Consider the following 23044-nt stretch of genomic DNA (forward strand, 5'->3'; position numbering starts at 1 on the left):
TCTACTAATATTATTATAGCGAATGTTTGTGAGGATGGATGGATGGATGTATTTATGTATGCCAAGTTAGCCCTTGGACCGCAATCTCGTTATTATGAAATTAAGCCCATAAGGTTTCTACGCGGCTTCGTACTAGAACGCTACATCAAACGCTGGTCTTTATCTTTAGGTATGGTGGTAACGAGCGATGGCCAGAGAATCAGAGAAAATATGTCCCTACCTTGGATCGAATTCGGGACCATACAATTATGAGACATAACGCTGTACACTGCACCAGGGAAATCGCAGCACCAAATAATGCAGGATATAAAGGACTACGTCAACGATAAAAAACTTGGATTTAAATTTCAATTTGAGATGGTGATAACAAAAAAAAACCAAACGGCTAAGTTTGTTGTGGGCTTCTTCTTAGACCAGGCCGCGTTTGGAACCCTCGTTGCTTTAGTTTTAGCCATCAACTCACTTCTATCACTGATATAAATACTCAATTGTAGGCTTTTTATAACTCTTCATTTTATATTTTTAGATTTTCTTCATTTTATATCATCTGCATACCCTCTATGACCCCAATGCTTCTATGCACATGTTTCACATGTACCTAATTTACTCATCATTTGAATAACGAAACATTTGACTTTGACTTTAACTATGCAGTCTTTGTTGTTTTGCTGTTTACGACACTTCTATAACTGAGGAAGTCGGTATCAAAGAACTTTCAGTAAGCGATACTTCGTCATGTCAACCAATGGACGTCCGTCCACTGCTCTTTTGTAAGGACGGCAAAAAAACCGACGAAGTATATTATGTTGCTTCTCGGCAACCTGTTAGCGCAGTGGGCAGCGACCCTGCTTTATGCGTCCAATGCCGTCGGTTCGATTCCGACAGCTGGAAAAATGTTTGTGTGATGAACAATGTTTTTCAGTGCATGGGTGTTTACCTGTATATTATAAGTATTTATGTGCATTATATTCATAAAAATATTCATTTGCTATCTCAATACCCATAACACAAGCTACGCTTACTTTGGGGGGAGATAGCGATGTGTGTATCGTCGTAGTATAAAAAAAAACATGGCGGCCTGCTATACTACCAGTACCAGTGCCACAACGTACAATCATTCCGATCCATTTTTTTTGTTAATTTTTTTTTGTTTTATTTTTTTAAGAAATACGTCGTTATTTTTTTTTATATTAGGGTATCAGTAGAGAGTGATTTTATTTTAAGTTGTTGAGTTAGCTTTTAAGTGCTGTATACAACGTTAGTCCTTAATTCAGTTTTCTTTTTGCTTTTATGAATGTGTATTCATAGTATACTATTGGTTTCCTATTATTAAAAAAAAACCTGAAGGTACCGGCCGACTACGAGGACACGCCTAGCAGGATTAAAGAAGAAAGAGAAGATAATGTTGCTTGAACACCATTTGGGATGAAGAATTTGATTTATATCTTCCTGATACATATCGGGTCATATCTCGCTAAGAGTCTTTGTTTAATCGCACACGGTATTTCAGACACACATCCCTTCTCAGAAGACAACTCACTATACCCACTATATCTTAATCCTAATTATATCGTCTTCTGCAGCGTACGCTTAATTAGCTCTCAGATATCAGAAGTTATTCCAACTTTACACTTGTTATATTTTGGCCAATTTATACATATCTCTATTATCCCTATCCCTATCCCTAGTCCGTAGTCCCTAGGAATATTATAAATGTGAATGTAAGTTTGTTTGTTACGCTTTCACGGGAAAACTACTGAACCGACCTTCATGAAACTTTTTGTAATATTCTTGGAGCTATTAGAAATAATATAGTATACTTTTCATTGAAAAAAAAAATTACGTAAGATAAAAAAAAAACTAAAAATCTCATTTATGACTACAGGTGTAGACTATGTCGCAGTACGCTGCCTCCCAAAATTACGCGGGCGAAGCCGCAGGGCACATCTAGTTGCCTATATGTTATTATGATGTGTAAGCTACACGACTACAAAGTTTCATTAAAATCCGTTTAGTAGTTTTTGCGTGAAAGAATAACAAACATCCAACCAATCATCCATACAATATTTGCATAGATAATACTAGCTGTTGCCCGCGACTTTGTCAGCGTTTGTATTTTGTTTTTTGATTTGGCATTAAATTTAGTCGTTGATCTAAAAAAAAAATTAAGTATTCAGTATTTCTAAGCCTTAAATGAGGGGTTTTGCTGCCGTCCGCTGAGGAGTTCTGTCCTCTATCTCCAACCACATTCATCAGATCTTTACAAAGTTTCGGCAAAATTAAACACATATTATAACCTCTATACTACAAAAATAATTGTTTTAATCGGGATTAATTTGTCGGAGTTATGGTGTAAAATCGTCAAACACTTTCATCCCCTCTCCCAATGGAAACGAGCTTAATGTCGGGATAAAAAGTATCCTATATTACTTCTAACACTTCCAAGAATATGTTTACAAAGTTTCATGAGGATCGGTTAAGTAGTTTTTGCGTGAAAGCGTAACAAACAAACTTACATTGACATTTATAATATTAGTAGGGATAGGGCTATCCCTATCCCTGCTAATATTATAAATGTCAATAGGAAGTAGGGATAGGGGTAGGGATTAGAATTTAATAATAATAGTAATAAGCAGCTTACCTTAACCACAATATAAAGTAAGTACCTAACATAAAAGGTATATTAATTTTAATTTAAAAGCTTTAAAGTGTTTACTTTTAACTATTATTCAAATAATATGTAAATTATATATTATTTAAGTACACATAACTATTTAAATAACTTAAAACTCAATTTCGTGTTTAAAATCATTATTAAAAGTCTTTTAAATAAGGATCGTTTTTGATGTTTTGTTATTTTATTGGCTAATGTGGTTTTAAATGGTAAATTATGCGGTAAAATATGAACTTACCCATGTATGTAAACTACTTTGGTAAAAATAAGTTTACAAATATGTTATTTCAATAAATACTACATAGTATTTGCTTTTTGAATATTACAAAAAAAGATGTATGCATGGCACTTTGTTTTAAAACAATAATTTAATTACCTCCTTCGGCAGTCAGCACGATCGCTAATAACACTACAATAACCTGCGCACGCGCCATTCTGTCGTTAACCGTGCGTCCGGCTTCGCGATACTGTGTCAACTGCACACTGCGTTAATTTTCACTATAGATCACTATCGTAGAACCTCGTTCAACTCATGATAAAACAGCCCCTGTATTACGAAACTTTGTTATACATATCCATTGACTCAGTGGCTGCATAGAGGGTATGCACAGGGTATCCAGATGGTATAAAATTAAGGAAATGTCCAGTACGAGTTGTAAAAAACTTTAGGCATTATAAGAGTTATAAAAAGCCTCCTCTACGTGCACTTCATACAAGCACAAAAACACTGCCTACCCTAAAATTTATGCGTAACTCATAAATGAGAAGGATTTTTCCATCTTATGATATCTTCCTTCTTTATGCATACCCAGGTCAAAAATGCTGTGCACGCCACTAAGCCGGAGGAGCTATTGCAAACGAAATGTCTTGCCACGCACGAGGGTTGCCAGTTACCCGCGGGATGTCATATTGGACTTGTCATAAACTTCCTATGACAGCCCACTGCTTGACTAAAGGGCTCTCTCAACGGAAGGATTTTCTCATAATCAGCACGATGGGCAGACGTGTTTGTGATCGCAGTCGATGGTAGTAGTAGCACTGAGGATGCTTCTGCACTTTCTCCTACATATTTCCTTAGGCGCTTCGTATGACAAAGTGAAGAGATGGGTTTGTGACAACTGTGTTATGATCTGCCGGTATGATTTGTTATAGCAGTACAATGCCCATTTACATTCATCTAAAAACTGAACTAAACATTTGTACCTAAAAAAGTGGTAAACTATCAATAATTTTACTTTTACTTTACTGTATTCATTCTTTAGGCTTCATTTAAACCTCGTCATAACTACGTCAGGGTCACCGATGTACGGACCGAGGTCAAACCATTAAATTATCTTTGGAAGATGTAAACAACGTGTAAATGCAAACCGAAATAATACTTCCGAGGCTTTAGAGGTACACTATTTATTGTCGCTGAGACTTATCTGTGAAACCGAAACGCACAGTTTTTGAGTAAATCATTGCCATATTTTTTATTGAAAGAAATCAGATTCAGCCAAACACAAAAGTAAAACCAAGTGACTCCCGCCACTTCCTTAGGTACGCGTCGCGTACCGTGGGTACTATTCACGTGTCGGTCTTTTATCTTTAATGGGGTAGTCATAAGTAAATACTGAGAACATTTTTAATTAGTCTGTATGGAAAAATAAATGTGCCTCTTTTGTTTTAATATTTTTACAGAGTGATTCCTTATGAAATATACGTATACATCCTTCAACAGTATTTCGTAATTCCGTTACACGTTGTTTATGGTAATTATTTGTGAAAACTACGTTAGCACGATGCAGGATCTTTGTGTCGCCGTCAAGCTCCACAACCTTCTCCTGCACGGCTAGCATGGGAAGGAGAAAATTATCTCCAAGGAGAAAGGATAAACATTTATCTTCTCCCACAGCGTTATCAACTCTCAGAGTATTGGCGCACAAGTTGAAATAATATCCAAATAGCATATGTGTAAGAATATTTAGGGGTTAATTTCCCTTATTCCATATTCTCGTGCTTAAGAAAGTGGACATTTTAATTATATCCCCTATCAGGGGATATTACCGGGGGTATAACCGGGGGATATAATTTTTGTCTACTGCCGGTGCTAGCCCTGCTGGGGTATGGAAGGGACAGCACTACTTTAAGAACAGTCACTTTGGTTTAGCTTAGATATTTGTGTGCAGTATCTGAAGCAATCTAATAAAACACACCACGGCATTTTAACGCATTTCTAGTTTTTTTAGTTTTAAGCAATCACAAATTTTTGCGCGCTCAAGAGCTAGCATGAAACTAAGTATCTATTTACACTGCACAGTGCACCATGTCGTAATAAGCGGTGTCTTCTCTATTTATATAACTCAATGTGCTTATCGGGAAGATAAAGCGTAATGACTCTTTTGAGAAGGAAGAGGCCTTTCCCAACCGCTTCCTTTTTTCTATATTGCTGGGTACAAGCCTCCTGGGTCTGTGTTACTTCTTTAACTAATTTTATAAACGTGAAAGTTTGTATCAATTGATGTTTGTTACCGCTGAACAGATATTTTGATGTATAGGATCTACAATTGAGGGCAGTGATAGATTATATTCTGGAGTACAAATACCCCGATAACGCACGTTGAGTTACCCTTTTAATGTCTCTGTGTGTGCTCAAATTGTTAGTCATAGTTTAGTTTCCTTTTTGTTCAATGAATGTGTATTAATTGTATACCTCTACTAATAAAAAAAAATACAACGAACTACATGGATCTAGCCAACAAAGAGGACACGCAAAGGAGAAGAAGAAGAAGAAAGAGAAGATAATGTGTCTTGAACCCCATTATTTATATTTCTTGAATAATGTAATTTTTTTTCGTGGGATAGATTTGATTTTGTTTTTATCAGATCAAGAAATCGCCATTTATGTATGCATAGTGTTATTTCTTCTGAGCCCAAGGCTCTTCTCTCATAGGAAATAAAGTTTTAGAGGTTAAACCCACCAAGGTGATCAAATGTCGGTAGGCGGAACTTAACCATAGTTATTCACATGTTTAGATCCACCACGCTGCTCGAATGTGAGTATTTGTGTATATAATTCATAAAAATATTCTTCATTCTTTTTAAAGATATTCATTGTTCCATAAAGGAATTTCCACTAAAATGGAACTTAAGGCTAATTTACAAAAAGGAGGTTATTTAAAAAAAAAATATCTTCGAGCGCACAATAAAACTTCATTCATCTTAGTATCCATAACACAAGCTACGCTTACTTTCGGCCTAGATGGCCATGTGTATTATCGTAGTATATTTATTAATTTACTAGCGGAAGCTCGCGACTTCGTTCGCGTATGAGTCAATCGAGAAGCTAGAATAGATCTGATGCTAACATCATACCTAATCATCGCTGCCATCTTACCTACTATTATTATACGTGGTAAACTAAGTTAGTAAGTTGTCATTATTTTAGTTGATACATACGTTATGGACATCCATCCACACATCCATCCTCACAAACTTTCGCAATTTATAATATTAGTAGGATGGTAGGCATGCATTCGATCCGCTGTCCCATATGCCTCGCTGTTATTTGCGAAGAGTTATGTCATTTATCTCCGACAATATTTATCAGATTTTATAAAATAAACTTATTGTTTATCGGGATACAAAGCATCCTATATGTTGACCCGGAATATCAGCTACAACTATACCGAATTTTGTTTAAATCTGTTTAGTAGTTTTCACGTGATACCCGGACAGAAAGACTGACAGACAGACAAAAATTAAATAAAAATCTTTTTCGCACTCAGTGTCGATTATAAAGCACCCCCCGGTAAAGAATTCAAAATATATTAATTGTACAGAAATCTTCCAGTTACAGTTTTATTATAAGTATAGATTATATTATTATTTAACGTACTTTCATGACTCCAAGGTCCTAGGCATAAACTGGACCATTAACTATGATCAGGTTGATTAGCGAATGCGATCCCAGGTTTAATTACACTTCAGTACAAAATTTGCTACTCGCAATCGAGGAGTCGTTTTCGAGCGTTAAACTCTGTACCATCAAAGCAAAATGGACCTAATGTTAATCGTTTCAGAGTCGCAAACCCTGTACCTCTGGTGTTTGTCAAAAGCATGAGCTAAAGAATTTCAGGCAAATTTGAGCTTTATCGTAATGCGAATAAGATGAATTTGACTTCGATGTTTAAGTATTTCCATATTCGAAAACGACTCCTCTATTGCGAGCGAGCAAATCAGGTACTAAAGGTGCTGTTATAAGGATTAACCTGATTTATTTAGATTGTGTTAATCTTTTTACGCAAGCATTCAGAAACAATTGTAGTCTATGGTTGATTAACTAATCCTACATTGTAACGTTCTATTTTATTATTGTTTATGTTACGGTTGAAGATTGATGTAAAAAAAAATTAAAATTTGCCGGCTCATAATAATTAATAATAGATATGGAGTACGAGACTGTCATATTTATCTGTGTATGTCGAAGTACCGCAAATAAAACGAGTATTTTCTGGTACTTCGACATACACCCGATATTTGTGTTGCCAACGTCAAATTCACAGCTATCTTTTTTTTTAACTCCACTACAAGTGATGGTGAGATATGGTAACCTGCTAGGGTTATGAAAGTTACATTAAATCTATACTCCTTATCGGATTCTATGGGAAATCGTACTGGAACGCTAAATTGCCTAGCGGAACGTCTTTGTCGGTAGGGTGATAACTAGCCACAGCTGAAGCCCACCAGACGAGATCAGAGAAAATTCAGGAATAATAAATTTGCCCCTGCTAGAATCGAACCCGTATCTCCCACTTAAAACCATAGCGTTCACCGCTGCGCCAGGGAGGTCGTCATAATTTAGCTTAAGAAGGTAGTGGCGGCATTAACAAACCTCGTGATTGGTCAGCGAATAGCACCCTAAAGCGTTTAAATAAAGAATAAATAAATATACATTGACAATAGGTACACACATGCCATGTAGCCCCAGAGTAAGCGTAGCTTGTGTTATACTAAGATGGATGATGAATATTTTATGAATAAGGTACATAATTACTTTTACAGATAAATAACCAGAAACTGAAAACATCAATGTTCATCGCACAAGAATATTCCAGTCGTGGGAATCGAACCCAGCTTTAGTTTACGCTTTACCCCGTACATAACATCAGTTGAGTAGAAAACTAGTGCGACAGCTGTCAGATAATGACCCCGTTTTAAACCAATTCATGCAAATGTCAGCTAAATTTTTTCATAGTCCTTACTGATATTATAAATGCTAAAGTGTGTTTGTTTGTGTGTCTTTAATTCACGCCCTGATTAAGCTATCGACTTGATTATTGGCAATGAGTTAGCTGAAACGACTGAGAGTAATATAGACTTCTCTTTATCCTAGGAAAAAACGGTACTCACGAAATGTGCAAAAAACCTAAACAAAGACCTAGAGATATACTAAGCGCTGCCGATTAACGCTGGCAACAGCGTTGTTGTATATTAATCACAATTGCTTACCAAACGTCACTTTGGTAAAAAACTGGTGCGACAGCTTTCAGGTAACGACCCTAATTTCTACCAATTCATGCATTAACCAATTTGATTTATCTATACTTATATTACAAACTAGCGGTCCTCGTATAAGTCAACCTTAAAAGATAGACATATATGCTGTCGCGGATTGAGAACTTTTAAAGAGGAACCTTTGTGATACTTGATTATATCGAAACTTCAACCGTTTACGCAGCGCGAAAAAAAATCCGATTTTGAAACATTATTCATTGGTGCTATGCTCCTTTTGGTCTTAGCGTGATGATATATACGAGTTAAAACCTATTAGATATAATTTTCTTTTTGACAGTCGGATAAGATGAAGATGGTTATTAAAAAAAAATAGATTAGATTTATAATAAAACCCCTGTGCAATAAATAGCACACCGAGTGACCGAACGCAGGGAGAGAAAAATTATATTAAAATTATAGAAGTTTCAAAAGAACTCGCTTTGACCCAACTTGACTGATGCTGGGTAAAGGAAAGCTTTCCGAAACAAAAAGTAGCCTATGTGGACGCCAAAAAACATGTTAAACATGTTAAACAAACAGAAAAATAGACAGATTTACAAAAACTTTGATAACTTACGTACAAGGTGTATTCCGTTCAAATATAGATAATTTAAATTTTATAAAAAGCAAACAAATCACTTTGTGGTACTTATATCTTTGTCGGTACTAAAAAAATCAAGAATTATAATTTCTGAAATTGACCTTGACAGAAATCGAACCCAGAACACCACTTATAAGCATACAATTTCTGAAATTATCTTCGACGGGAATCTAACCCCTCCCCCAACAAGACGCCACATCGTACCGGAACGCTAAATCACTTAGCGGCACGTCATTGTCGGCAGACCAGACCAGAGAACATTCAGAAATTATAAGTTCTCAAATTTCCACCGACATGGTGCGAACCCGCGACATCTAACTTAAACGCTATCCGCTGCGCCGGGGTCGACATAAAGTTAAACATTCTGCATGAATCCTTTAAAATCTTGACAATTAAGTTGCATTTTAAACGCACGTCCAGAATTCGCAAACTCGTTTTCGCCTCACACTGCATCCGCCAGTATTATACCGTTATACTAATTCACACTCAAAAACTCGAACGAAAGATGAATATTCTCATACGGGGCTACGTACTTAAGAACCGGAACTTGTTTTTACAGGCGTTTTATAAGCTTCACATGTATGTTTGTCTGTATGTGTGCATGGCCGATAATTGATTATGCAGATATATACGGGTGTCCTCCCACAATGAGAAAGGCTTAGGCCGTAGACCAACACGCTGGCTTAATGCAAATTGGTGGACTTCAAACGCCTTTGAGAATGTTAAGGAGAACTCTCAGGCATGCAGGTTTCCTCACGATACTTCTTTAACCGTTAAAATAAGTGTTTTTTTTTTACTTTTTAAAAAAAGATAGAGGTGCTGGAATTCGAACTCGGCCCCGGAAAGTAAAGCCGAAGTCCTAAGCACTCGGCTATCACCACTTCTTTTTTGAAATTTTTAATAGTTTAAAATAACTAGTTTTTCTGTTAACTTCAACCTTGTTTGGTTTTTGTTATTTAGAAATCCCTCAAAAAGCATCTGTTAATACATATATTTGCCTCCAAGAAGCAAACAAACTACTTATTCCTCCAGGAATAAATGTAATAAAGATGGATTCCGGGATAACGTCGTTTTAACTGTTCCTTTTAAATCCTTCACGGTTTCAGGTATTTTTAGGCTCTATAGGTGAAATCCTATATTTTTGCCTATTAGGTTTGTTTTTTCTTTTAATATAACGAATATCACTAACGAACGAAAACACAAAACAGTGAACGTTTCAGAAGCATTTGGCTTTTATAATCTATTTTTATTATTACTTTTTATCTATCTTATCTATAGAAATGTCAGTTGTCGTGGCCATACAACAAATAGCTCGACCGCTTTAATTTCTTTTTTCTCGTTTTATTTTCCTCACTCAAGAAGTTCTTTAAAAAAAGAAGAATAAGAAAACCCAAAAGGACAGTCGAAATATTAAAATCTTGTGTATGGGACCTACAATTCCGGATTTCTTTCAATATATGGTACCGTGCAATCGGGTCAGCAAGTAAAAAATAAATAAATTCTGATGCTAGAGTAACGCTTCATACGTACCATATATTCCTTGAACTCCAACGATACTGAACAGATAGAGAAAGAATCTCATTGCTAGAGGGGGCGTGGTCGGCTGTGATACGTAACCAACTGGCCGTTATCGCACCCAGCCACGCTTTATAGACACTGTCTTTTTGTGTATAGGTTGATTTATTAATTAGTAATCCATCTTTAGACTGTCTTTTGTTTCGTTCAATAGCGACAGCCCCTTTTATCTAGCAAATCTACAGTAATTCTAAGCGATATTCAAAATAATAATTGAAGTTTACTACAACAGTAACAATAATTAAAACTTTTTTTTTTGGAATATATAGACTATTGCTTGACTGCAATCACACCTGATGGTTAGTGATGATGCAGCCTAAGATGGGTTGCGCTTGCCTTGAAGATGCCTATTGTCTTGATTTAAATGTACCGAATAGGTATCGGGGAAGACGGAAGATGGGAGGGCATTCCAGGCCTTTGCGATGCGGATCAGATAGGAAGAAGCAAAGCGCTTCGTACGTATTTATAATAATTTTTATAACTTTTATTAGTGTTTTAACCTACACTTGGAGGAATTATAAATTTAAAATGCATATAAAAATGATATTTCGTGTTTATTATATTTCAACTACGTATACATATTATAATTTATGTTTTGACGACCTCACCGATTTAAGTTGGAGGTCCCCGAATCGATCGAGATTTGAGGATTTTTAATTTCTGATTTTCTCTTTTCTGGTCTGGTGGGAGACTCCTGCTTTCTGCAGTGGCTAGTTGCCACCCTGCCGATAAAGACGTGCCGCTAAACGATTTTGCGTTCCGGTAAAATGGCGCGTAAAAACCGGTTCATTGTATTGGTTTAATATAACTAACTGCCATAACCCTTACAGGTTAGCCTGTTATATGAGATTGCTATTTTTTTATTTATTTTTCGCGGAGCAAATTCATTTTTATTATCATAATATATATCATGGAATTCCGCAGAGTAACGTCTTCATATATCCAAGATTTAAAAAAAAACAGTTGGCTTCCTTGTAGCGAAATAAAAAAAACGCTATGGAAGCAGCTGATGACATTAAGGTCTTCTTTATTTGAATATTTTTTTGAAATGAAATGATCGCAAGTTTTTAAAAAGAAAAACCACCGCTGCGCCGCACGGTTTACGCTTGATATCTTGATGCATTTTCATTTTTAAAATAAGTACTTTTATATTAGGTCTACCCTACCTTATATAAGTGTCCTCATATTAAAATACATAAATGCAGGAATCGAAAAGTAAGACTTGCTAAAAGTTATTATTGAAGGCAAGATAATAGTGTCCGGCCAATTTGTTTACTGATATATCTGCGCCATTGATTCAGACGGCTGTTTGGCGCAGTGGGCACTGACCCAGCTATCTGAGTCCAAGGCTGTGGGTTCGATTCCCACAACTAAAAAATATTTTGTGTGATGTAAAGCAATGTTTTCCAGTGTCTGGGTATACATATGATAAGTACTTATGAATTTTATTCATAAATTATTCATCTGTTACTAGTTTGCGATGTGTGTATTATAGTAATATTTTTATTTATGTATATATATTTATTTAATATGAGTACAAAGTATCTTTTTCAAAGTAGTAGTTGAGTTTTCTCCTACATGATGGTGATACTGCAAAAACTTTTTAAATTTCAACTATTATTTTTCCAAACACCCTGTATAATTGGACCACGCTCGTTCACCGTGGTTTCCCACTACCATGGCACAAGCCACTGACGCACTCTTTTATCTGACATTAATTTTAATTACCGTTTCTTAATATAAACACAACTTCGTTTATCTAAAAAAAATTGTAAAGTTTGGCTCTTTACGTCTTGTAATTAAGAATTTAGTGAGGGAAAAACAAATACATGAAACCTGAAAACATTAGGCACATTCCTTAATTTAGCAACCGTACCCAACTCGGATGGGCAGCGTTCGGGAAACTTCGTGAAATCTTCTCGTCCAAAATCCCTCAGTGCCTGAACACTAAAGTCTTAGAACAGTGCGTGTTGCCAGTGATGACTTACGGATCTGAGACATTGTCGCTAACTACTGGCCTCATAAGAAGGCTCAGAGTCGATCAGCGGGCGATGCAGAGAGCTATGCTAGGAGTATCTCTAAGTGATCAAATCAGAAATGAGGAGATCCGTAGAAGAACTAGAGTTACATACATAGCTCAGCAAGTCGCGAAACTGAAGTGGGCAGGGCACATAGCTCGGAGAACCGATGGACGTTGGGGTCTTAAGGTGCTGGAATGGCGACCCCGCACCGGTAAACGCAGCGTAGGTCGCCCCCCAACGAGGTGGACAGATGACATCAGGCGATTCGATTGGAGCCGCTGTATTGTGGAACTCCCTACAAAAGATCTATATCCAGCTGTTGACGTAGATTAGTTGAAATGACGATGATGATGATGAAACAAATTATAACTAATAAGTTTATTAATATTGTGTTGCTCAGTGAGTTTACATTAAATATATTGAAATAATAACTATGGATCGTAAACAATTCACAGTATACGCTAAAAAACTTTTCAAGTGGTTAATATAACTTCACTCACTACAATGGCAGAATGTCGGAGACGCGAAATCAAAAAAAATACCCATCCAAAAAGACAAACACGCATATGATAGACAGTAGGTATATACGCAGTGGCGTGCAAAGAGGGTATGCACATTGTATGCAGATGATATAAAATTAAGAAAATCTCCAGTAATAGGTATAAATACTTAAGGGTAGGCTTTTTATAACTCTTACAATGTCTATCATAAAGTTTTTTAGATCTCGTACTGGGGATTTTCTTTATTTTATATGATCTGCATACCCTGTGTATACCCTCTATGCACGCCACTGTATATACGAGTATATACAATGGAATATTGTATAAATGTATGTCTATTCATATAAACAAGCTATCAAACTAAGCGTTACTAGTCTGGCGCAAAACCTTACTATAATGTCGGGTCACTGGTGACGCGAATCATAATTTTCCTTATTTTTTTTTTTTTTAATTTCGATTAAGACGGCTTAAAAGTTTTTCCTTTAAGAGAAGATACGTGCATTATTTTGTTCAATTGTAATTACTTTTTCTAATTCTCTTCTTTTGCAACAGTCGGCTAAAAGCAGGTGACCGGTAATTCCGTATTGTACAAGTAGGTATCAAAAGATCTTGCGCAGCATGCAATATGATCACAATAGAGTTTGACATCGTCCACATCCTCCTTACGTTGAATGAAGCCCACACAATACAACGTCGTGCTACCGTTAGAAAATGTACGAGCTAACTTACTATTCCGAGTGAGCGAACCTTGACCAAAACAGATTTGCAGTTCAAGGTTATGCCATAGAGAAAATTAATAATGCGACCAAAATCGCGATCGTAGTCGTACCAAAATCGTAATCTTTCTATCTCGGCATTAACTTCAAAGCTTAATTTTAATTTACTTTGAGATGGTGATAACAAAAAAAATACCTGGCTAAGTTTTTTGTAGGCTCTTTTTAGACCACGGCGTTTTGAACCCTCGTAGGTTTAAGTTGGCGAACGATGTTATCAAATATATATATGAACGCTTCATAAGTGCCTGGAATAGGTCTATATGACTAAACAATTTTTTATTTGATTAGATTTTTATGTGATCTCAGATTTTCCATACCGAGACTTTTTACAGACCGGACTGATTTACCGAGTTTACCATACTTGACCAAACTATATTTGTAGTTCAAGGTCCATAGAGAAAATTAATAATGCGATCAAAATCGCGATCGTAGGCTGCCATCTTGCTTTTATTGCAAAAAGTAAGGGCTTGCGTGACCTTTCTCTTCTATCTCCGCATTTTAGTCTTAAGTTAAGTTTATAAGAAAAAGCAGTTGTATTTTGCTCTTTGATAAAATAAAATTAATATAATGGTTGGTTAGGTAAGTAAGAGTATTAGGTTATGCCATGGAGAAAACTAATAATGCGATCAAAATCGCGAACGAAGTCTGCCATCTTTCTGTCTCCACATTTTAGTTTTAAGTTAAGTGTATATTAACATAAGTTGTATTTTGATCTTTGATTAAACAAAACTAGCATAATGGTTTGTTAGGTAAGTATGAAAGATCTGACGCAGTAAGCAATGTGATCTCACTAGAGGCTTCAAATTTTCCACAGTTTTCAGATTATCCTACGTTGGATGAAGCAGAGTAAATAAAATAAATAAATGAATAAAAATACTACGACAATGCACACATCGCCATCTAGTCCCAAAGTAAGCGTAGCTTGTGTTATGGGTACTAAGACAACTGTTGAATATTTTTATGAATAATATATATAAATAGTTATAATATACAGATAAACACCCAGACACTGACAAACATTCATGTTCATCACACAAACATTTTCCAGTTGTGGGAATCGAACCCTCGGCCTTGAACACAGAAAGCAGGGTCGCTGCCCACTGCGCCAAACGGCCGTCAAGAAAATGGATGAACCTATTTGCTATTCCGAGTGAAAAAACCTTGACCAGAACTGATTTGTATTTCAGGGTTATGCCATGGGAAAATTTCGCCATAGAAAAGGAGCTCTCGCACAAGACCGTACAAGGTCACCCTCCGACTTGTAGTCTCTTGTTTGATTGGCCAAAAGTCAATCAGGGGTTTGACCTCGCATCTGCACGCCTTACACCACATCAGGAAAATATAATTCAAAAACTCAAAATTAATTTATTTCAAGTAGGCCTAATATAAGCACTTTTGAAACGTCAAGTCTGTCTGTTTTTAGTGACTCTACCGCCGGTTCGGAAGGCAGATTCTACCGAGACGAAGCTGACAAGAAACCAGCAGTTGGGGTTTGCATAATACAGTTTTACCATTTTAACAAATATTTCGATTAAATTCACGGTTGTACTTTACCGTAATACTTTTTCTTCACTTTCATGAATTCATTGGCACTCGAAACGATTGAGTATCAAACGAGCAGGTATCTACAATAGCTTTTCATCATTGTCATGTCATGGACGTCCTACGTAATAAGTGTCTGTATTATTTCAATAGTTTTGACTTTGGCAACACAGCGTCGTGGTGCCCCTAGAAAAATTGCTCAGTGCCCAGGAGGGCTGGAAATTTTCTAAAGGCACCCCAAGCTTATTTAGCCCGTGGCACACTTAGAAGTTAGATATTTGTTACGGCCTGCGCCGGCCGCTGCCTGACCTAGCTAGTCAAAATAGATAGGTGCTTGTCAGTTAAGTAAATAGTCCCAAAATATTTTATAAAAAAAATTAAATAATATTTTGAAAATTAAGCTTAATTTGCTATAGTCCGCGAAAAGCAGGAGAATCTTTATGGTGTAATTTATAATTTTTTTAATCCTCATACTCCACAAGAAACAGATCTTCGGCAATAAAAATAAAATATAAATATATTACGGCACTGTAAACCTCTACGCACGTTTCGCTCCGAAACCTGAGCATCCTCAGGAGATGTTGACTTTACAATTATAATTGGAAAGTCAACATCTTGGCTTAATTTTCATAATATATCATGGATTGCCGCAAAGTAACGCCTGCTTCTATCCAATAATTAAATAATAAATTAAATAAATAATAAATAATATACTACCCCAGCAATAAGATGGTTGAGCTTGGTCAACTCCTCACAATTTTTCAAAGTGTGAAGCCCGATAACAAATTTTTTTGAAGTAGAAGAAGCGCCTCGCAGTGCACAGAATACTTTCCACGACACCCAGGTTTGGAAGCCCTGTGTTCGCCAATTTACTATAGAACGTGTAGCAGAATTACGAAATAATAATGAAGGATGCATTAGTATATTTCAAAAGAAATCTGTCTGTAAATGTATTAAAAAATTGGTTGCCTGTAAAGTCGGTATACGGGCGAAAGTTTTACGTGACAACGACTTTGAGTGGTAAAATAATTTTAATGTGAATATTCATTCGTATAGTAGGAAGAAGGATGAAATAATAGTAACAATTTAAAACATTTATTTATACAAAGAATTATATTTAAAACATTAATTTATACAAAGAATCTCGCACTGAATTTCATATTAACAAAATTTTATTTTTACCTTTACACATACATACGTATTTATATACAAATATACATACAATAACTTGCAATACATTTGCGTACAATGAAACAGCGTTTACTACAAAGGGACGCGTGCCTTTCACTTTTTATGTCTGTCTCTCTCGCTCTTAGGCGGGCTAACCATGCCCGAGTGGAAGGGACGCGTGCCTCTCACTCGCTCTCATTGTGAGCGCATAACGTGAGCGGAGCGTAACGCAGTTTCTTGAAGTGTCACCCGGCAAACCAATTTATAAGACGTTGTCACGTCAAAAGAAGCATATTTATTTTTCCATACAAATGAATTCAAAACATTCTAAAATCGCGATCGTAATCTGCCATCTTTCTATCTACACATTTTCTAACTTCAAAGCTTAATATTAAATTACTGTAAGATGGTGATAACAAATAAATACCTGGCATAGTTTGTTGAGGGCCATCTTGGACCAGAGCGCGTTTGGAACACTCCTAGCTTTAGTTTTAAGTTAACGAATGTAGTTATCACCATCACCTTACATTTGTGGTAACATGTTATACGTATGAACGCTTCATAAGTGCCCGTGATCAAGTCTACTCAAATTCAAATTCAAAAATGATCTTTTCATTTTTAAATTTGAATTTGATTACTAACAAATTCATATTACCTTTTTATCAAATACACAATAGCTTTTCAGTTACGTAACGAGGTACAATTTGTAGTTCGGACCCTCAGTTATCTCACGTACTAACTTGTCCAGCTGACATTGTTATATACAAGTAATCATTACACTACTTCATTCAAGCTAGTAACAGAGCGTTAAGTCACATACTGATCAGAAAATATAAAATGCTCTCACGAAGCTAGGTCAATGTTGTATCAGACCTTCGCTTCACCTTCTTTAAGGGGTCGCACGAAATTAATTAATATTGAAGGCAGTTATTTAACTAAACTACTGTTAAAACGACACAATTATAAGCCTTAATTAATGTTTCATTTCAGTGTACAACTTGTGAGGAATGCAGGTTTAATGTGCCTAGACCTATCACGCGCTTTTAATAGGTAGGCTACAATTATTAAGTGGTCTAGATTCACCAAGAAATTAAGAACCAGATGAAATATTAATCTATAAAATTAGTCATTTGTAATTTTTCAACGTCAACAGTTTTTTTTCCAACTGATTGAAAAGGTGTACCTTCCTGGCACCCACTGCTGTGTCCAAAGGCTTCCTATTTCATAGTAGAGACGGTTGTAGGAACATGGAACCACAACGCTGCTCCAATGCGGGTTGGTGGGCTTTGAGATGGAAGCGAGCTAACCTTTTAGGGGTATGGCAGTTTTAAGTCATAACTCTTATTGGTTTCTACGCGACATCATCCGATCGGAGCCATTCAGACATCAGACCAGAGAGAATTCAAAAATTATAAATTCTAAAATCGTCCCTACCGGGGTTGAACCCGGGACCTCTCACAAACCACAACACAAACTACTGCGCCAAGACATAAAACAAAAGCCGCTGGCTAAAACTAGTTATTACTACCTATCTATCTTAAAGTCTATCTTCCAAATAAAAAAAAATATCTACACCTACTAATATGATAGAGACGAAAAGTTTTTTTTCTCTTATACACGGGGTTTGTTTGCTGTACAGAATGGTTAAAAAACAAAAAGAAACGCGGATGAAGTCACAGACAAGAGCCTAGTAATTTATATTTTGAAGGACGGATTTAAATATGAACATTGAACTTGTTGAGGATAAGCTGATATGGAATATACTTTAAAATTATTAGACAAGGAAACTTTATGCATTATTCATAAGCTTATAAAATTAAAGTAAGAACGAAGTTACCACAGAATTAACAACATACAGAAACCATGTACACGAATAAAATTTAATCGTCAAAAACCACTCCACTTTAGTACCTAGTAGTGTTTCCCGAACACAGGAGTCAATTCAATCATTCAGCAGTTGACAGTAATTATTTTAACTCTTAATGTTCTAAACGTTTACCATAAAATGGGGAAAGTTTTTTGAGACAACCTTAACACACATTCTTCATTTATTTCAGACAACACAGACGCACTTAGAAAAAAACACACAAAAATACATTCAACATACCAAAATATGCCCACTACACAGACACACACCTTTATAATTACATTTTGTATTGCTATTTTTTAACCTAAAACTATACCTGAAGATTTGTTCACTGTTATCATAATTATAATTAATTTAATGTACCTATTCTTAAGTGTTGCACTTGGAGAGCACTGCCTCCTGCAATACAGGTCAAATTGTATATATAACAATTGCTTAGATCATTTAACTGATAACTAATGTATATTTTTGTATACTATTATAATCGGACTTGTTTCTTTGTGCCCAATAAAGTATATTATTATTATTATATAAAGTTTGTGAGCTAGCAACATTCCGCGGTTGTTAAGTCAGACGTGCGCGGGGCGTTTTCTCTGTTTTGGACACAATTCACTGCATGCAATAATTGCGGAATGAGGATTCTGTATGTTCTTATTTCTAAGTTACTTACCCAGGAATTCCCCGCGGCACTTAGTACTCTGTGTTTACCACGAGAGTTTTCCCTGATACTTAGGATTCCGTAACAATATGGTAAAGAAAAACTTTGATGATTGATCCAAAAGACTTTGTATTTGGAATGGCTATAAATAATTCTTTTGTCAATGAAAATAAGATTTTTTTTTATATTCCACTACAGGATAGCCCTGGACTATTGCAGTCAAGGGCTAACCTGTAGTGGAATACACCTGGTGGTGATGATGCAGTCTAAGATGGTAGCGGGCTAACCTGTTAGGGAGTATGGTAGTCATACCCCTAATCGGTTTCTACGCGACATCGCACCGGAACACTAAATCGCTTAGCGGCACGTCTTAGTCGTTAGGGTGGTAACTAGCCACGGCCAAAGCCTCCCACCAGACAAAAAATTAGTTTAAAATTAGTCTCATTTTTATTCGTAATCATCATACGAGTATTAATCTATTACCGGCCCACTGCAGGGCACGGGTCCCACAATGAGGAGGTTGCACGAACGGTTTTATTGGCGAACTATTTGTCAAAAACGGGAGAACTTAAACTTTTAAAAGGGGCTACGTAAATCAATAGGGTTCCATATGAATCGAATTTATTCGTTCCACAACATTCTTAAATATTTTTAAAACCGCATAATACGGACCTCTTGGTGCGCGAGTCTGACTCGCATTTACAAACAGAACAGGTTGGTACAGCACGATTTGTTTTTAGCTAGAGCCCAAAGTGTGTACACAATTTGAACAAATCAAAAGCAGGTATAGCGTGGCTGTAAATAAAGAGAATGAATAAATTAAAAGATAAAGAAAAAAAATTGTTATGTAGTTTTGATTAGGACTCTTCTCTTCCAAAATAAATTTTGCAAGATATTAGACTATAAGGTACATCTGCTGCCTAATGAAAAGTTATCACGATATCAATCGTTTAAAATTGTTCTCTTTCGCCTTATTCTACGTTTGTAGAAAAAACATTGAAAGCTTTATTATAAGGCATTATCTAATCGGACCACCACAGGACAAGGACAGTTTTAAACAACATCAAAAACTGAGATTTTTTAACAATAAAAGTGTACACTGTCAAAACTTTTTTTGGAAAACTATCATGTTGAATATAACTATGTCGGCTTTTTGTGACGGTGTGCTCGCGTATCGTAAAATTTTACTCTCATCATTTCTCCCTAACGCGCCAAAAGAAGTATAATTTCTATGATGACAACTTTTAGTAACCGAAAAAAGTGCACACACAAAATTCAATGCATATTTTATTAAATAAGATCAACATTATCGATCAAACTTCAGCGGATATAGCGATAAGAAAGTTGTATTGTTCGTTGTAATAATATAAACATAACAATTAGTTGATAACGAGTGTGAGTACGTTTAACTTGAAAAATTAAAATGCTTATCTTTTGAGAACGGGACGCGCCTTCGTTAAGTATTTAATGCTAACAAATATAGAGTCGGTTTTTAATGGAACCAATATTTTTTTTTTGGCTTTATAAGAAATAATTGTGGAATAATAAAACAAAATTTGTTTTTTATTTAAAAACTATGAAGCCACGCATAATGTTTATGTGAGATCGTCGATAGTACAAGTAAAGTATAATTTATTTGAATAAGTGTGAATAATGTGCTTGCCTTCGGAAGCAGCACGTTTATATAATCGTAACGGAGGAGCCTGGCTGTTCAGGGCGATGATGCAGCCAGCATTCTTGGTACCATTTCATGCTAACATGACCTTTATAGTAGCCAATAAGTTTCAATTCAAATTCAAAATTTCTTTTTCTGTTGTATCGAAAATTCAAACGCATTTATATCAAATTACCCACCAACTCAATGTCATGAACATTGGTTATTAATCAAATAAAATATAATTATTGTCGTATTTGTAAAAATCCTAATCAATTTAATCAAATATCTGGCAAATAAGAATTTATAGTTATCAAAAGTTTAATTATTTATTATATTTACTGTAACTGACAAATAACAATTTAATAAAAGTTGCAACAAAAAACAATCAATAAAGAAATGAAGGCTGTTTCTGTACTTTTCCGTGTTTGAGCAATAAAATATTTTACAACGCGGTTATCCTTAAACCAATTGTTGAGTTTATTAGCGTGTTCACAAACATCTTGAATAATGAACGGTTAAGTGCCGCTTGAGATCAGTGACTGTCTGACATTTGCTTAATGTCGTTTAATAAATATACTACGACAGTACACACATCGCTGCCATCTAGCCCCAAAATAAGCGTAGGTTGTGTTAGGGGGGCACTTAGATAGCTGATGAATATTTTTATGAATATCTTCTTCTTTTTCTTCAGTCTTTTTCGACCAAATAGGTGTAGGCCTCCATCTATTTGGTGGAGGCCTACACCTATTCACAACATCTTCTACTTCTCGCGTCATTGAGCTGGATCCAATTCGAACCCTTCTTTACGTCGTCCTTCCAGCGCTTTTGTGATCGTCCTTGAGGGCGCTTTTCTCTTCATGGCTTCCATTCGAGGAGACGTTTGCACCAAGAGTTCCCGTTTCGAGGTATATGTCCGGCCCGCGTCCATTTAAGATGCGCTACTTGTCTTGCTACATCTGTAACCTTACTTATGAATATAGTACCCATAAACACTTATAATATACAGATAAACACCCAGACACTGAAAAACATTCATGTTCATCACACAAACATTTTTCCAGTTTTGGCGCCAACCGCCTGTCTAAACGACGTTGTACGTTATTAACCTTGGAAGGTTTTAAGTAAGTTTAACATCTCAAAACCATCTCTTGGGCTTCATCATTATATCGTCCGATTACTGGCCTACTACAGGGTCTCCTCCTACAATAAGAAATGGTTAAGGCTATATTCAACCACGCTGGCCCTGTACGAATTGGTGGACTCCACATACATTTGAGAACATTATGTAGAACTCTCAGTTATGCAGGTTTCACGATGTTTATCTACACGGTCGAAGCAAGTGATATTTTTAATTACTTTAAACGCACATAACTTTGAAAAGTTAAAGAAAAACCACTCCACTTTAGAAGTGTTTCGAACATGCGGTTAGTCACTTCATACTATTTAGCAGTTGACAGTAATTATTTTACCGCTAATGTTCTAAGCGTTCAGGACAAAATGGGAAAAAAATTGTGAGCTCGCAACATTCCGCGGGTGTAAAGTTAGACGTGCGCGGGGCTTTTTAACTGTTTTTGGACACAATGCACTGCGTGAGTTAATGGATGAATGAGGATTCTGTGTTCTTAAATCAATGGCCAACTATTACGATATAATAAAATTTAAATGCGATCTACTTTATTAGAGGTATATAATAAGGTGTCATTGAGAGACTTTTAAGGAGAGATGATACGTACCCCGAGTCTATGATTGATGTTTAAAATTAAACTGGGTCTCTGGAAAAAAAACATGCCTTAGTATAGACAGTATTATCGTAACAATAATATTTCTAATGTGTGATTAAATAAAAGTCTCTCTCCTTATTAATACACCTATCATCATTTGGCTCTCCATCACACAGGCGCATGACGCGTGATAGGCGTGTGCTAATCACGGCATTCTATTGGTCCATCAGCGTGATGTCACGATTAAGATGATTGAAAACTGCCGCAACAGTCACTGAGAGATGCAAGTGTCGGGGCCGGGGTCGGGGCAATAAGGGCCTGCAAAATGGACTATTATTTAACAACCTCAACACATTTTTCAAAATGCACTGCATGCTATAATGGCTCAAATAGGATTCTGTATTTTCTTAACTCTGTGGCCGTACCGATCTTGACGAAATCTCGGTTAAAGCTAAGCTTCCTGGGGTGAACATGCCCGAACCATTGTTCTACATAACTTAAATGTATCTATCTGAAATAAAATCAATTGGAAACTAAGGATTGCGAAGGCAACATATGGATTTAACTGGTTATTTGGCGGCAACTTTCATCAGTGGCTAAATTTGGTGTCAATAGAGATACAGAATCGACCTGCTGTACAGATAAGTCAAAAATTGCAAATTTCTCTTTTCGGATATAACTCGGAACCTCCCACTTAAAAACACTCATCGCTGTAACAGGGAGATCTTCAAATGTGCTTACTCAGAG

The 23044-nt window shown here is 36.1% G+C and overlaps 1 protein-coding gene across 2 annotated transcripts in view; it reads right to left on the reverse strand.

The window, feature by feature from the left end:
* LOC120628559 (membrane-bound alkaline phosphatase-like) overlaps nucleotides 1-3165 on the reverse strand; it is a 37967-nt gene extending 34802 nt beyond the window's left edge. For both annotated transcript variants that reach the window (XM_039896981.1, XM_039896980.1), the window contains exon 1: nucleotides 3051-3165. In XM_039896981.1, coding sequence (XP_039752915.1) covers nucleotides 3051-3108 — 58 coding nt within the window. In that variant the 5' untranslated portion in view covers nucleotides 3109-3165. The remainder of the gene's footprint in view (nucleotides 1-3050) is intronic.
* Between the last annotated feature and the right edge of the window lie 19879 nt (nucleotides 3166-23044).

Source organism: Pararge aegeria, chromosome 13, assembly GCF_905163445.1.
Source record: "Pararge aegeria chromosome 13, ilParAegt1.1, whole genome shotgun sequence".
Classification (NCBI taxonomy): Eukaryota; Metazoa; Arthropoda; class Insecta; order Lepidoptera; family Nymphalidae; genus Pararge; species Pararge aegeria.